This window comes from Dasypus novemcinctus, chromosome 7, assembly GCF_030445035.2.
Source record: "Dasypus novemcinctus isolate mDasNov1 chromosome 7, mDasNov1.1.hap2, whole genome shotgun sequence".
NCBI lineage: Eukaryota > Metazoa > Chordata > Mammalia > Cingulata > Dasypodidae > Dasypus > Dasypus novemcinctus.
Genome location: NC_080679.1, coordinates 709,417 through 724,567, shown reverse-complemented (window position 1 = coordinate 724,567; position 15,151 = coordinate 709,417). Strand labels below are relative to the sequence as shown.

The window sequence follows — 15,151 nt, the reverse complement described above, 5'->3', positions numbered from 1 at the left end:
GGACCCCCTCCCTTCAGCACCAACCCTCGCCCTGTCAGGAAGGCTGCTTTCGGGACCGCGGCTCTGCTGGTCACCCCTGCCTGACCCGGTCGCGCTCAGCCCCTGCCCGGGATGACCTCCCCGTGCCCCGCGTCCGCCCCGGGTCCCTCCTGCCCCACCCCCTCGGGCGGCCCCCTCCCGGGCGGGGCGGTGGGAGGCGGGCCGCCTGGGGAGGGTCCCCCGGAGCCCGCGGGGCGGGGCTGGGCGCAGGGGAGGTCGCGGTGTCCCCGCGAGGGGCGGAGGTGCGGGGCGGTGCTTCCCAGCGCGCAGGCGCAGTTCCGCACGCCCCGCCCACTCTCGTCTGGGAGGCGCGAGGCCTGCGGCAGGCGGCAGAGCTTGGCACGGGGACGCGGACGTGAGTGCGTGCGCGCTGCCGCGCGGGGTGGGGGTGAGGGGCGTGGGCGGCGGGTCCGTGGCGCCCCTGAAGCAGGGGGAGCGCACAGGCTCCACCCCGTCCGCCGGGCTGCGTCTGTCCGAGCCCGCCCACCGGGGCTGCTTGGGGACGAGCCTGGGGCGGGCTCTGGGTCCCCGCGGGCGCGAGCCCGGGGCGCGCTGCTGTTCCTCGCGGGCACGAGCCCGAGGCGCGCTGCTGTTCCTCGCGGGCACGAGCCCGAGGCGCGCTGCTGTCCCTGGCGTTGTCCCTCGCGGGCACGAGCCCGAGGCGCGCTGCTGTTCCTCGCGGGCGCGAGCCCGAGGCGCGCTGCTGTCCCTGGCGTTGTCCCTCGCGGGCACGAGCCCGAGGCGCGCTGCTGTTCCTCGCGGGCGCGAGCCCGGGGCGCGCTGCTGTCCCTGGCGTTGTCCCTCGCGGGCACGAGCCCGGGGCGGGCTGTTGCCCTCGCGGGCACGAGCCCGGGGGCGCGCTGCTGTCCCTGGCGGGCACGAGCCTGGGGGCGCGCCGTTGTCCCTCGCGGGCACGAGCCCGGGGGCGCGCTGCTGTTCCTGGCGGGCACGAGCCTGGGAACGCGCCGTTGTCCCTCGCGGGCACGAGCCCAGCGCGCGCTGCTGTCCCTGGCGGGCACGAGCGTGGGGCGCCGCCGGGGGCGGTGTGTGCCGCCGGCGGCCTCCACGCACGGAGGCCCACGGGAGGCTGGAGGCGGGCGCGCAGGGCCGGGGCGGAGGGGCCTGAGCGCGGGGTTTGCACGCGCCGGGCAGGGTGGCCCTGAGGGGCGCATCGCACCGTGGGCGCCAGGCCCGCCTCCACCACGCGCAGCGGATGTTTCCCTCACCACCCACCCCCAGGTATTAGGAAAGGAGTGTTTTTCAGAGCAGGTTTAACCTACAGAAAAACTGACCGCCCCATCCACGGTTTCCCCTGTTAACATCTTGCATTGTTGTGATACATTGTTATAAAGAGTGTTACAATTTTGATACAGCCTCATTAACAAGAAGTCCGCGGTTTACCTTAGGGTTCACTCTGTGTCGCAGTTCTTGCAGTTTTGGCAAATGTGTGCTGTCACGGGTCCACCTTTACCAGGCCCTGCAGAAGAGTTTCCCTGCCCTGAAAATGCCCCGGGCTCCCCGCTTCATCCCTCCTCCACCACCGCAGCAGCCACCTGTCTTTTCCCTCCCGCTATCGTTTTACCTTTTCCAGATCATCTCACTATGCCATCATACAGTATGTAGGCCTTTCCAGCTGCCTCTTCACTTAGCAATATGCATATAAGGGTCCTCCATGTCTTTTTCTTTCTTTTTTTTAAAAAGATCTATTTATTATTATTTTATTTATTTCTCTCCCCTTCCACCCCTCCCCCAGTTGTCTACTCTCTGTGTCGATTCGCTTTGCATTCTTCTGTGTCCGTTTGTATTCTTGTCAGCAGCATGGGGAATCTGTGTCTCATTTTGTTGAGCCATCTTGCTGTGTCAGCTCTCCATGTGTGCGGCGCCACTCCTGGGCGGGCCGCACTTCTTTCACACGGGCGGCTCTCCTTACGGGGCACACTCCTTGTACATGGGGCTCCACTGCGTGGGGGACACCCCTGCACGGCACAGTGTATCAGCACATGGGTCAGGAGGCCGTGGGTTTGTATCCTGGACCTCCCATGTGGTAGGTGGACACTCTTTGTCAGTTGAGCTAAATCCGCTTCCCTGTTTGTTTTCTTCTTGGTGATTTTTAAGAGTTCATTTTACAGTTTGGATACAAGTTCTTTGTCAGATGTGTGTTTTGAAAATATTTCCTCTCTGTGGCTTGTGGTATCATTCTCTTAATAGTGTATTTCATAGAGTAGAAGTTTTAAATTTTAACGAAGCCCAATTTATCAATATTTTTTCTTTCATGGATCATATGTTTTGTCTCAAAAGTCATTGCCAACCTCAAAGTCACCTAGATTAGCTCCTATGTTATCCTCTAGAAGTTTTATAGCTTTCTGTTTTTCGTTTAGGTCTATGTTCCACTTTGAGTTAATGTCTGTGAAAGGGGTAAGGCAACGTCTCCATTCAATTTTTTGCATGTGGATGTACAGACGTTCCAGCACTGTTTTCTGGAAAGACTGCCCTTTCTCCACTGAGTTTCCTTTGCTCCTTTATCAAAGATCAGTTGACTGTATTTGTGTGGGTTTATTTCTGGGCTGTCTGTTCCATTCATCTATTTGTCTGATCTTTCACCAAATCCATACTAGCTTGATCACTGCAGATTTTACTGTCGTGAAGTCGGGCAGTGTCAGTCCCCTGACTTCGCTGTTCTTCTTCAGTGCTGTGTTGGTATTTTGAGTCGCTTGCCTTTCCATAGAAAGTTGAGAATCAGTTTGTCATTATTCACAAAATAACCTTTTGGGATTTTGATTGGGATTGCATTGAATCTTTAGATCATGTTGGGAAGAGTTCACACCTTAAACAATACTGAATCTTCCTATCCACAAATGTGGAATATCTCTCAATTTATTTAGATCTTCTTTGATTTCTTTCATCAGACTTTTGTAGTTTCTCTCATATAGATCTTGTATAGATTTGGTTAGATTTCTATATATTTCATTTTTTAAATTGGTCCAATGAAAATGGTGTGTTTTCATTTCAAATTTCAATTGTTCACTGCTGGTATGTAGGAAAGCAATTGACCTTTTGTTGGAGATTTGGACCTGAAGGGTATCGGAAATGAAAGAAAGAGAAGAGGGGGAAGGAAATAAAGAGCAAGAACGAGCAAGAGAGCTGGGATCAGGGGGTCTGCGAGTAATAACTCCTCAGACAACTTTATTGTTTACAAGGGGCTCTCTATATACCCCAGTCTACGTGACAAAAGCAGGAACACGTAGCCTATATGACATCAAGCAGCATTACCCATCGTCTAAGGAATTTTAAAAAAGTCTTATGCCAAGGTACAAAGTCTGAGTGTTGTAGTCACTACAAAAAGTATGTGCTCATCTTTTCTTTCAGCCTTTAACAGCTTCATCCCATTTGCCGGGAACTCTTAATTACTGCATTCCTTAGGTTGCAAGCGTAGCCATGGAGACAGCACGTCTCTCCTTGTGAGGCCACTGTGCCTCAGTTTCCAACAACCTTTGTATATTTTGTATCCTGCAACTTTTGCTATAATGGCTTATTATTTCCAGGAGTTTTTTTGGATTATCATTGTTGATTTTTTGGAATTTTCTACATAGACAAGTCATCTATGAACAAAGATGGTTTTATTTTTTCCTTCCCAATCTGTGTACCTTTTAATTCCTTTTTTTGGGGGTGGGGGTAATATTTATTTATTTATTTTATTTTTTCTTAATGTGTTAGGGTTCTTTTGGGAAACAGAATCAAGAGGAGATATCTGGAAATAGCATGGGATTTATACGGCTCTTTCACGTGACTCTGGGGATGCACTAGCCCAGGTCCCTCAGGGAGGCTGCAAACCAGGGGCTCCAACGAAAGCACAAAGAAGGTCTTGATGAGTTTCCAGGAGACGCGGGCTGTCCAAACGTGAGCTGGGAAGTTCGCTCTGAATGCGGGGATCACTTCCCCTTTTAGGGCTCAACTGATGGGGTTGAGCGTCACTCCTTGCTGACGGCAGTCTCCCTGGCTGATGTGGATGTAATCAGCCTTCTATGAGGTAAGCTCACTGGTGACCAAAGCCCATAAATGTCCCTGTATTACAGTTAGCCCAGTGCTTGCTTGACCAGGCAACTGTGCACAACTGCCTGGCCGAGTTGACACATCAGCCCACCCACCACACTTGACCTTCTCGCCCCCACGCGCCTGGGTTCTCTAGTCTGTCTGCTCATTGCTCGCCTTCTCCAGGAGGCATCAGGAGCTGAACCCGGGTCCTCCCCCACGAGAGGCGAGTCAGTGGCCTGCGTCATACCCATTCCCTGCGCGCTGCAGAGCCTGCTGGCCTGCGCATCTGCTCGCTGCGGTGGGCGTGACGTCTCACGCCTTGTGGTGGGATCGGCGTCTGCTCGTCTTCTTTAGGAGGCACCGGGACCAAACCTGGGACCGCCCATGTGGTCGGTGGGTGCCCACCTGGTTGAGCCACATCTGCCGCCCCTGTTTGTATCCTTTTTGGTCTTACTGCATTAACTAGGACTGTCAGTGTGATGCTTCAATGAAGGGGACTTCTTTCCTTGTTCCTAACCTTAGTGGGAAAGCATCTAGTTTCTAGTGTGATGCTGGCTGTGAGTTTTCTGTCAGTGTTCTCTATGGAGTTGAGGAAGTTCCCTTGACGGCTAGTTTACTGTGAGTTTGTATCTTGAAGGGTGTTGCGCTTTGTGAAACACTTTTCCTGCATCTATTTCTATTGTTACAGTTCTCTTCTTTAGCCCGTTGATGTGGTGGATTGCATTAATTGATTTCAAACATTGAACCAGACTTGAACACCTGGGATAAATCACATTTGGTCATGGTGTGGAATTCTTTTTATACATTGTTGGATTTGATTGGCTAAGGTTTTGTTCAGGCTTTTCACATCTATGTGCACAGGGAATATTGGTCTGTAATCTTCCTAGTTATGCTCCTGTCTGGTTTTGGTATTAGGCTAATATGGACCTTCTGTATAGAATAAGTTAGGAAGTATTCTTCCCTTATAGAATGAGTTAGGAAGTATTCTTTCCTTCTAGCGCCTGAAATTCCTGTTTTCTTCTGAAGGAAGCTGAGTTTTAAAAGAAGTTATGGTTTTTGCAAATGTTACTAAGGTACAACATTCTGGAGGGAATGCACAAATGACAAGTGTACAAGCAGGGAATGCTCATAGAGTGACTGCTGCAGGGTGACCACCTGGTGGTGAAGCAAAGCCCCCCAGCGCCCTGACTCCTGGGCCCCTCCAGGCTCCCCGCCCCCAGCGCCTTTCCTCACTTCTTTTTCAGGCAGGAGCCATGGTGCCTCACCTGGTGCCCAGGTGGCCTGCGTGGCTCTTCCGGGCCTCTCCTGGACGCTGGCAGAGGGGCGCCCTCAGATCCGTGGCAGGGCCGAGGAGCCCAGGGGGTGTGCCTGGGGCCTGGGGACCCCGCAGAGCCCGCTCCTCCACCGCCCGCTCCCCCGAGGTGGCCCTGACCAGCGAGCGCTACCCCGTGCGGCGGCTGCCTTTCTCCCAGGTGTCCGAGGAGGACATGGCTGCCTTTGAGAGGATCGTCCCCGGCGGGGTCATCACAGACCCGCAGGCTCTGGAGGCCGCCAACGTGGACTGGCTGCGATCGGTCCGAGGTGAGGGCCAGGCCGGGCGTGGACGCCGCTGGGGAGCAGGGCAGGGCTTTGTGGTGCCCCGGCCACCTGCCGTGCGCGGCGCCTGTGGCTGCTGTGGTGAAGTGCCTCGCACGGGGGCGTTAACGGATAGGAATTGACCCCTCCAGTTCCAGAAGCCAAGAAATCAGGTGGGAATCGAGGGGTGGCAGGGCCGCAGCCGGCCCGAGGAGCTGCCCCCGCCCCGCCCTCCTGGCCGCCCGGCGTCCTCGGCGTGGCCCCGCCTGTGTTCCCGGGGCTCCCCGCCTCTGTGCCTTCTCTCCTGCCCTCCAAGGACGTGTGTCATTGGGTTTGGGGTCTGCCCGGATAACCTGGCATGGTTCATCTCAGAGGCCCCAGCTCCGTTCCGTCTGCAGAGACCCTTTTTCCAGATGAGGTCACTTCTGCAGGATCTGGGGGCTGGGGTGGAGACGTGTATCTGGGGTCCCGTCCACCCAGTCCAGCTCCCGAGGGTATGTGCTGCTGCTGCTGCCCCCGCCCGTCCCGCAGCACCTCCCCCCTCGCCTCCTTGGCCCAGGCAGTGAGTGTTTTGCTAAAATACTCGGTGTTGTCTCCTGAAATGATATTTGCAGATAACATGGCCTGCCTGCTCCCTGCCTCAGAAGTCAACCTGATGTCCTTGAGTGATAAAAAGGAAGCAATTTACAACAAATAACGTATTTAAACACGTAACACCAGGAGAGGCTGGGTCTCAGGGCCTCCGACGGTGGCCAGAGCCCCCGTGGATAGTCCAGAGAGAAGGCTGACCCCACGGAGAAGGCCGCTGGTTCCACGTTCAGTTAAACCCTCACGTGGAGCACTGTTCTTTGGGCGCTTGCTTTCCAGAAACTCCGAGTTTTCCGAACCATCGATTTCTGGTTTCTCTGTGCCCAGGAGATCGGTTCTCAGCTTATGCCTTTCCACGCACAGCTCGGCAATCTCGGCTGAATATCCAAGCCTGTCCCTCTCAGGTCCCGCCTTCCAGCCAACATCAGGGCTCAGTCCCCAGGTTCCCCGACACTCTGTAGCGAGGGCGCTGTCCTCTCACTTCCCAGGATACGCTCATTGTTCCCCCCCGAGGCCCCGGGCAAGGGCCCCGGATGTCTGCATTTCCACGACAGGCTCTTCGCAGCACTCCTGGCTTGTTTCGTCAACACCTCCCTATAATTCCAGCCTCTCCCAGCGGTACAATTCCAGACCCAACTCCACAGTTTTAGGTGTTTGCCATAGCTGCGCCCCACTTCCAGTTCCAGAGGCTGCCTTAGTGTTTCTCAGCTGCTGGCACCAGCACAAGAGCTGGGTGTGGCTTGAACGGCGGCCTTGGCTGCCTCCCGGGTTTTTGGGCTACAAGCCGCTCCCTGGGGTCAGCAGTGTCCTGGCTGCGGCCAGCCCGGGCCCCCGGCTCCCCTCACCTCACGCCCTCTCCTCTGTCTTTCAGTTCCTGCCCCCCCCCCAACTCCTGCTTTTTTTCCTGTTTCTGAATTTCTTCTGCTTATAAAGGACTCTAGTAACCTGGATTGAAGCCTGACATCATTCATTAGGCCACGGTTTACCTAAAAATAACGTCTTTAAAAGGGCCGATTTATAATGGGTTCACGCCCCCAGGGAAACAGTGAGATTACAAACTTGGGCTGGTTCAGGCTCCTGATTCAGCCCACGGTCCCTCTAAGCCCCCCTCTGCCCTCCACGCACACACGTGTGCTAACACACATGCACACGCGTGTTCACAAGGCACACATGCGCGTTCACATGCACACAGGGCACACATGCGTGGCACACGCGCACAGGTGCACACACACTTTGTCCTGAGAGCGCCGGCAGCCCTGGCGGGCTGGAGCAGTCCGCCTGCCGGTCACTCCTTGGCTGTGACCGCGGCGTCCCGCCCTCCCTGCAGGCTGCAGCGGCGTGCTGCTGAGGCCCAGGACGACGGAGGACGTGTCCCGCATCCTGAGGTAAGGGGCTCCGGCTCCTCCAGTTCCAACGGGACCCTTAGCACACTTTTTCAGGGAGGAAATTGACCTTTCTTTCAAAAAATCTTTTTCTCCTGAGTATGCTTATTAATATAAAATTTGGAAAACATAGAAAACCAGGAAGAGAAACGTACTAGTGACCAGTAACTTCCCAAAGGGCCCGCCGGTCAGCCTGGCCTCGGCCTTCTCTCCTGCGCAGGCCTTTTTCTCACTTGGCGCCAACCGGGCCCCGTTCTTGGTGTTGAGTGTTGCTCCGTTTTTTTTCCCTTTTCCAAATTAAACATTTTTGTCCCTGTCGTTTCGACGCGCGGGAAGCACCGCCCGCAGAGGCGCCGTGCGTGGCCGGGTCCCAGGGCTGGACGCTGAGGCTGTCGCCGCTTTCCCTTTATGGCCGCCGGGTCGCCCGTGCCGCAGGCCCGTCACAGCCTCCAGCCACGCGCACCTGCTGCAGGGGCCCGCGGCTGAGCTGCCTGGGCTGTGGGCACGGGCGATGCGGCGGGAGGGGGCGCCCGGAGGCCGGGGCTGGTTCTGGAGCCTGCGCCGCAGGCGCCCCCAAAGGCCAGGCGGGGGGTATCTGCGCCTAAGGGAGTCACGGCAGCCACGCAGCCTTCCTACCTGGGAACGCCCTGGGCTGTCGGTGGTAGGGCAGCCCGCCTGCCCCGAGGAGAGGGTCCACCTGCCCCAAGGAGGGTCCACCTGCCCCGAGGGGGGTCCCCGAGGGGGGTCCGCCTGCCTGAGGGGGTGTCCGCCTGCCCCGAGAGGGGTCCCCGAGGGGGGTCCACCTGCCCAAGGGGGGGTCCGCCTGCCCGAGGGGGGTCCGCCTCCCCCGAGGAGAGGGTCCACCTGCCCCGAGGGGGGTCCCCGAGGGGGGTCCGCCTGCCCGAGGGGGTGTCCACCTGCCCCGAGAGGGGTCCCCGAGGGGGGTCCGCCTGCCCAAGTGGGGTCTGTCTGCCCGAGGGGGGTCCGCCTGCCCGAGTGGGGTCCACCTACCCGAGTGGGGTCTGCCTGCCCGAGGGGTGTCTGTCTGCCCCGAGGGGGGTCCGCCTGCCCCAAGGAGGGTCCGCCTGCCCGAGGGGCCTGTGCGTCCCGCCCGCCTACAGGCCCTGCCCCCGCCTCAGGTACTGCCACGAGAGGGACCTGGCGGTGACGCCACAGGGCGGGAACACGGGCATGGTGGGGGGCAGCGTGCCCGTCTTCGACGAGGTCATCGTCTCCACCGCCCTCATGAATCGGATCATCCGTTTCCACAGCGTGTCCGGTAAGCCCGTGGCCCGGCGCAGCCTCCGTCCCTGTCCCCGCTGAGCCTAGTCCTGGGTGCAGGTGAGGGGAGGGGCCGGGGGTGTGGGGGCTTTGAGGGAGGGGGGCCGCCCGCCCTGGGCCCTAGGTCCCGCCGTCCCACTGGAGCTTTGTGCGGCGGAGCGCGAGTGGCCCTCCCTGCTGACAGCTGATGGCTCCCGCCGCGGGGCATTGGCCTGGACCCTTGCTGGGGGTGCTGGGCGGGGGCTCCTGCCACGGGGCGCCGCCTGGGACCCCCTCGCTCGGGGCGCGGGGCGGGGCTCCTGCCGTGGGTCTTTGGCCCGGGGCCCCTCCAGTGCTGCGGGCAGTGAGCGGCGCCTCCGGCCCCAGGCCCGCCTCCACCCTCCTCCTGCCCCGTAGTCCCCCGGGGGTCTGCGTCTTCCGTTCTGGGGGGCCCTGCACCCCGGCTCTGCGTGGACGCGGGCCGCGCCCGCCCCTGCCCGCAGGGATCCTCGAGTGCCAGGCGGGCTGCGTGCTGGAGGAGCTGAGCCGCCACGTGGAGCAGCGCGGCTTCACCATGCCGCTGGACCTGGGCGCCAAGGGCAGCTGCCACATCGGGGGCAACGTGGCCACCAACGCGGGCGGCCTGCGCTTCCTGCGGTACGGCTCGCTGCGCGGCACCGTCCTGGGCCTGGAAGTGGTGAGTCGCCTGGCCGAGCGCCTGCGCAGCCCTCCCTACGCCCCTGCGCGGCCCTCCCTGCGCCCCTGCAGCCGCGGGCAGCCTTCCTGGGAGCCCTGGGCGGACGCCCGCCAGGGTGCCTGGACTCGGGCTCCCCCCAGGCCGGCGCCCCGGCGGGTCCCTGTGTGAGCCCGCAGCACCGCACCTGCTCTCAGGTGTCACCTCGGCAGGGCTTCCCCGGGCTGCCCGGCTCAGACGCCACCGCACCTGCAGGGTCCAGGGCGCAGCGCTCCATGCCCCCGGGCAGCTTTCGGCCCCCAGGGGCCATGAGGGTCCCGGGCCTGGGGCACCGGGCGGGGAGGGCGGGTCCCAGTGGCAGGTACCAATTCCAGTGGAAACAGCCCCTGGGCGCGGGCTCGGCCCCCACCGCACACCCCACCCTCAGCGACCCCCCACTCCCCAACCCCAGACGAGCTTCCTGTGGCCTCGCCCACCGCGGTCAGGTTCCCAGGGCCTGGGGCTCAAAAGTGGACCCCAGGTCGACTGTCCCCAAAGCGGAGGAGCGTTCCGGAACCTTTGGCTATGCCGTCGCTGACCCCCTCCTGGACGCTTGGTGTTCACCTCCCCAAACACTCCCCAAACAATTTGATGCATAATGCAAGGTATTTCATTTTGTTAATGTTTTTTTAAATTAGAGAAGTTGTAGGTTTACAGAAAAACCATGTAAAAAATGCAGCATTCCCATAACGCCCCTCTTGTTGCCACTTTGTGTTAGTGTGGCACCTTTGGTACAAGTGGTGAGAGAACATTAAACTAGTACAGTTACCTGTTGTCCACCTTTACATTAGGTGCCTTTTCCCTGAGCCGCCCCACGTTAGCACTTCGTGTTGGTGTCGTTGTTGTAGTTCGTGGACGGACGCTCTTGAACTTGTGCCATTGGCCGTCAGCTGTCGCCCACGGCAGGGCTCCCTGGGCCATACAGAGTCGTGTGCCTTTGAAGGGCGCCGTGTCTGTTGTTTCTCCATGTGGGTGAGCCTGACGTAACCCGCACACCCAGTCGCCAGGTTCCAGGAGCTTTTTTTTCCTGGCCAGCTGCTGGGTTTTTTTGGTAAACTTGGATCTTAACTTAAATTTGTGAGCTCATTGGCTGAGCCTGTGACCAAAAGTAACAGCAGAGAAGGCACAGACGGCGGCAGAGCAAGACCCGCTGGCCCTGGGGCTGGGTGCCGACGTGGCCCCCTCCGCCTCGGGGCTGGTGCTCCCTGTGCAGCTGGGCAGTGAGCCCTGGTCCTGCCGAGTGTGCAGGGGCTGGCCGCTGTGCGCCAGGCCCACCCCGGGGAGCCGGGAGCAGGGCGCGTGGCTGGGGGGTGGGCTGCGCCCCACGAGCCGCCGTCCTCCCCCCAGGTGCTGGCCGACGGCACCGTCCTGGACTGCCTGACCTCACTGAGGAAGGACAACACGGGCTACGACCTCAAGCAGCTCTTCATCGGCTCCGAGGGCACCCTGGGGGTCATCACTGCCGTGTCCATCCTGTGCCCACCGAAGCCCGAGGCGGTGAACGTGGCCTTGCTGGGTGGGTGGACGGGGAGCTTCTCTAGCTTCTCTAGCTCACTAACGCGCCCTTCCGCTGCGTTTAATAAGCTGCCAAACCCATCCGTGGAGGTAATTTTTTCTTCCCTGTCCATTGAGTTCTTAATCTTAAATATTATAGTTTTCATTTCTAGAAGTTTAATTTGGTTCTATCATATTGGCTATAGCATATTTTTTTTCCCCAAAGATTTATTTATTTATTTCTTCCCCGTCCCCACTTGTCTGCTCTCTCTGTTGATTTACTGTGTGTTCCTCTGTGTCCACTTGTATCCTTATCAGCGGCATGGGAATCTGTGTTTCTTTTTGTTGTGTCATCTTGTTGTGTCAGCTCTCTGTGTGTGTGGCACCACTCCTGGGCAGGCTGTACTTTCTTTCGCACCGGGTGGCTCTCCTTACGGGGTGCACTCCTTGCACGTGGGGCTCTCCTGCGTGGGGGACACTCCTGCGTGGCACAGCACTCCTTGCGTGCATCAGCATGGCGCGTGGGCCAACTCCACACGGGTCAAGGAGGCCCAGGGTTTGAACCACAGACGTCCCATGTGGTAGGCGGGCGCCCTATCCATTGGGCCAAGTCTGCTTCCCTAGCACTTTTTTTTTTAAAAGAAAGATTTATTTATCCCCTCTCCTCCCCGGCTGTCTGCTCTCTGTGTCCATTCGCTGTGTGTTCTTCTGTGTCTGCTTGTCTTCTCTTTAGGCAGCACCAGGTACTGATCCTGTGATCTTCTGGAGTGGGAGAGAGGAGCACCTCAGCTCCCTGATCTGCTGCCTCTCTTATTGTCTCTCCTCTGTGTCTCTTTTTGTTGCATCATCTTGCTGCGTCAGCTCTCTTTGGAGGTCAGCAGTCCTGTGCCCAGCAGTCCTGCATGGGTCAGCTCTCCACGTGGGCCAGCTGGCCTCCACTAGGAGCCCCTGGGAATTGAACCCTAGACCTCCCATGTGGTAGATGGGAGCCCAATTGCTTGAGCCACATCTGCTTCTGGAAACAGCACTTTCAAAAATAGTTTTCTGCTTTTTGGTAGATATTTTCAAGCTCATCGTTTGTGTCTTTAAACACAGTAAGCATAATTGTTGTATAATCTGACAGTTTCACTCTCTCAGGTCTGTGTGGTCGTTTCACTGTCTGCTGTTTCTGCTGGCTCTTGCTCATGGTACCTTGTTTCCTTGTGTGCTTGATGCTCTTTGGTGGCATGCAGCTCATTGTGATTGAAGTCACTTGTGGGGCTTCCTAGGAGCTGAGGCTGAAGGTGCCTGCCTCCAGGGGGTTTGCTGGGCTTCTGCCGCGTGGCCACAGTCCTGCTGGCCTGGAGCAGCAGGCTCCTGGGCGTGAGTTTCTGTGAGCCCCCAAGTAACGCGAGCACGGCCGCCACGCCACGGTCGTGATGTCCCCTCCTGTTCTTCCTTCCTGGTGTTCTGGTCCACAGTAAGGCAACTTCCTGGCGGCCTTTCCGGGTGGGGTTGCTGGGAGGCGGCTCGCTTCTGGCCCCCCTCCCCGAGCACGTCGTCCTGCGGAACCTGAGGCCGTGCCTGCCAGGCGTGGCACGTGCACCCGGCGAGGGGCTCTGGGCTTGGGGCAGCCCTGCCTCTCTGGGTCACTGGGTTCCCCAGATTGGGCCTGGCCTTTCCACTCTCTTGGTGTTTTTTCGTCCAGCATTTGGCTGTTTTCAGTGGACACTGGACCAAAGAACCCAGCCCACCGTTACTGGCTGCCAGCCTCTCCCCGTCTTGAACTTCGCCCCTACCTCTCCACCCAAACTGCTCTTGCCCAGGCCACCAGAGTCGTCCCTGCTGCCCAGCCGGGGCTCAGGCCTCACGACGCCTCTTGCCCCCCAGCCTCGGGCGCAGCCTGGCCCCTCTGCTCTCTTTCTACCCCTTGGTGCCCCCTCCCTGGCTCCTCCTCTTTCTTTCCAGACTCACTTCCCAGGGGCATTATCCAGACTGACGGCTTCAGTCTGTCCGTGGTTTATATTTTCTGCCCGGAACACACCCCTGAGCTGGATGGAAGGCTCCCACCAAACACGTACAGCCCGGCGCCCGCTCCCCAGAGGCCCCCCCGCCCCCGCAGCTCTTCCGCTCAGTCCGTGGCGGCTCCATTTCCAGTTACTCAGCCCCGGGAATCCTTCCTTCCACTTGGCTCCCTCGCCCCTCACATCCCAGACCGCCCGGTGCCAGGCCGGAGCTCTCCAGCGGCCAAGCGACTCCAGAAAGCACCAGCCTGTCCACTCTCTCCAGACCACCCCCGCGGCTTCCCGTCTCCCTCAGTGAGGTTCACAGTCCTTCCCTGCGCCCCTCGCCCGCTCCGACCGCACCTGCAGCCACGCTCCCACGCAGGCCTTGGCCCCCGGGCCTCCAGGTGCCGCGCGGATGTGCTGAGCGGGCGTCTGCCGCTGGCCGCCCCTCCCTGGATCTTCTCTCCACAAGTGTCTCCCGATCGCCACGGGAGCCTCTCGCTTCCAGTCCCAGTTCCGGAAGCCGTGTAAAATGCCGCTGCCCCTTGCCAGCGGCGGGCTCCCTGGGCCACTTGCCCCCGCAGACCCACCCGCTGGTCCCCTCCACCGCGCTCTGCCCCCCTCTCAGCCCCCCACCCTGACACGGGGCTCCCGGGGCTCTGCTGACGCCTCCAGGGGCCTCCAGAAAACGTCGAGTGCGTTCAGGAGCGGCAGAGAGAGCCTCAGCCTGGTGGTATTAAAAGGAGCTCGAGCGCGGCACCTTCAAGGCCGGTGCAGTTTCTGGCGCTCTGTCGACTTTCAGGGGCTGCAGCACCTCCCAAGGCTTCGATCTCGGGTTCAGCCCCCGGCCTTTCCGAGCGGGCTCTGCCCGTGTCCTCACCCTGGACGTCACTGGCTGACCGGCGGGCGCCTCCCACACGGCTCCGTCCCACGGGCTTCGGGCAGGGCTGCGGCCGAGGCTCGGGCCGCCGACCGGCGCTGCCTCTCGGCCCTCGGCCGCCGTGGCCTGGCCTGACGCGGGGGGCCGTTGCAGGTTGCCCGGGCTTCGCGGAGGTGCTGCGGACATTCAGTGCCTGCAGGCGGCTGCTGGGCGAGGTCCTGTCGGCGTTCGAGTTCATGGACGCGGAGTGCGTGCGGCTGGTGGGGCGCCACCTCCGCCTCCCCTGCCCGGTCCGAGGTACTGGCCCGCGGGGGCCGCGCGGCGGGCGGGTGAGAGTGCGGGTGGGGGGCAGTCCAGGGGAAGCTGAGGGCGCCACAGCTCTGGGGGTCCCCATCGCGGGGGTAGGCAGCTCCCGTCCACTTTCGATTTAGAATACGCCCCCGCTGAGGTTGGTCGGATGCCGTTGGCTGTGCTGTTTCCTCGGGACGTGGAGACGGCAGAAGGTGCTGGTCAGCACGCTGGCCCCAGGACAGGCCTCCATGTCTCCACCCGGGAGACGCATCCCCCCCATGGGTGTGCAAGCCGCGAGGCTCGGCTTTGCTGTCTGAATTACCAAAAAGGCGGTCGGCACGGCCCGGCTCCTGCCCACGCCGTGCGGGTGTAAACCGAATCGAGGGTCCTCGAAACATTCAGGTGTAGGTCTTGGCAATCTGACTTCTGAGCCCTGCCCTGAAGAAGGAATCCACGGGAGAATCTTTATGTCCTCAGTGTTTAATGAGGGGCTGTTTTTGGAACGATAAGGCTTAAATGTCAGGCGGTAAAGAAATAAGCCATAATAAGAACTGTCTGCTGGTCAGATGGTGTAGCCCCTGGGTGGACAGTGTAGACCGTGGGTGGACAGTGTAGATCCCAGGTGGACAGTGTAGCCCCTGGGTGGACAGTGTAGATCCCGGGTGAACAGTGTAGCCCCTGGGTGGGCAGTGTAGCCCCAGGTGGACAGTGTAGATCTCGGGTGGACTGTGTAGATGCCGGGTGGACAGTGTGGCCCCTGGGTTGACAGTGTAGACCCCCAGGTGGACAGTGTAGACCCCCGGGTGGACAGTGTAGCTTCTGGGTGGACAGTGTAGACCCCCGGGTGGACAGTGTAGCCCCTGGGTGGACAGTCTGGCCCCAGGTGGACAGT

At 59.8% G+C, this 15,151-nt stretch overlaps 1 protein-coding gene across 3 annotated transcripts in view; it reads left to right on the top strand.

The window, feature by feature from the left end:
* The first annotated feature begins 337 nt into the window (after positions 1-337).
* D2HGDH (D-2-hydroxyglutarate dehydrogenase) overlaps positions 338-15,151 on the top strand; it is a 28,228-nt gene continuing 13,414 nt past the window's right edge. The window contains exons 1-7 of one of the 3 annotated variants that reach the window (XM_058299671.2): positions 338-394; positions 5,316-5,652; positions 7,562-7,619; positions 8,756-8,895; positions 9,380-9,573; positions 10,957-11,125; positions 14,122-14,265. In XM_058299671.2, coding sequence (XP_058155654.1) covers positions 5,325-5,652; positions 7,562-7,619; positions 8,756-8,895; positions 9,380-9,573; positions 10,957-11,125; positions 14,122-14,265 — 1,033 coding nt within the window. In that variant the 5' untranslated portion in view covers positions 338-394; positions 5,316-5,324. Of the gene's footprint in view, positions 399-3,996; positions 4,067-5,315; positions 5,653-7,561; positions 7,620-8,755; positions 8,896-9,379; positions 9,574-10,956; positions 11,126-14,121; positions 14,266-15,151 lie in introns of those variants that run through there. The other 2 variants (XM_058299672.2, XM_071216005.1) reach the window with 2 other exon arrangements.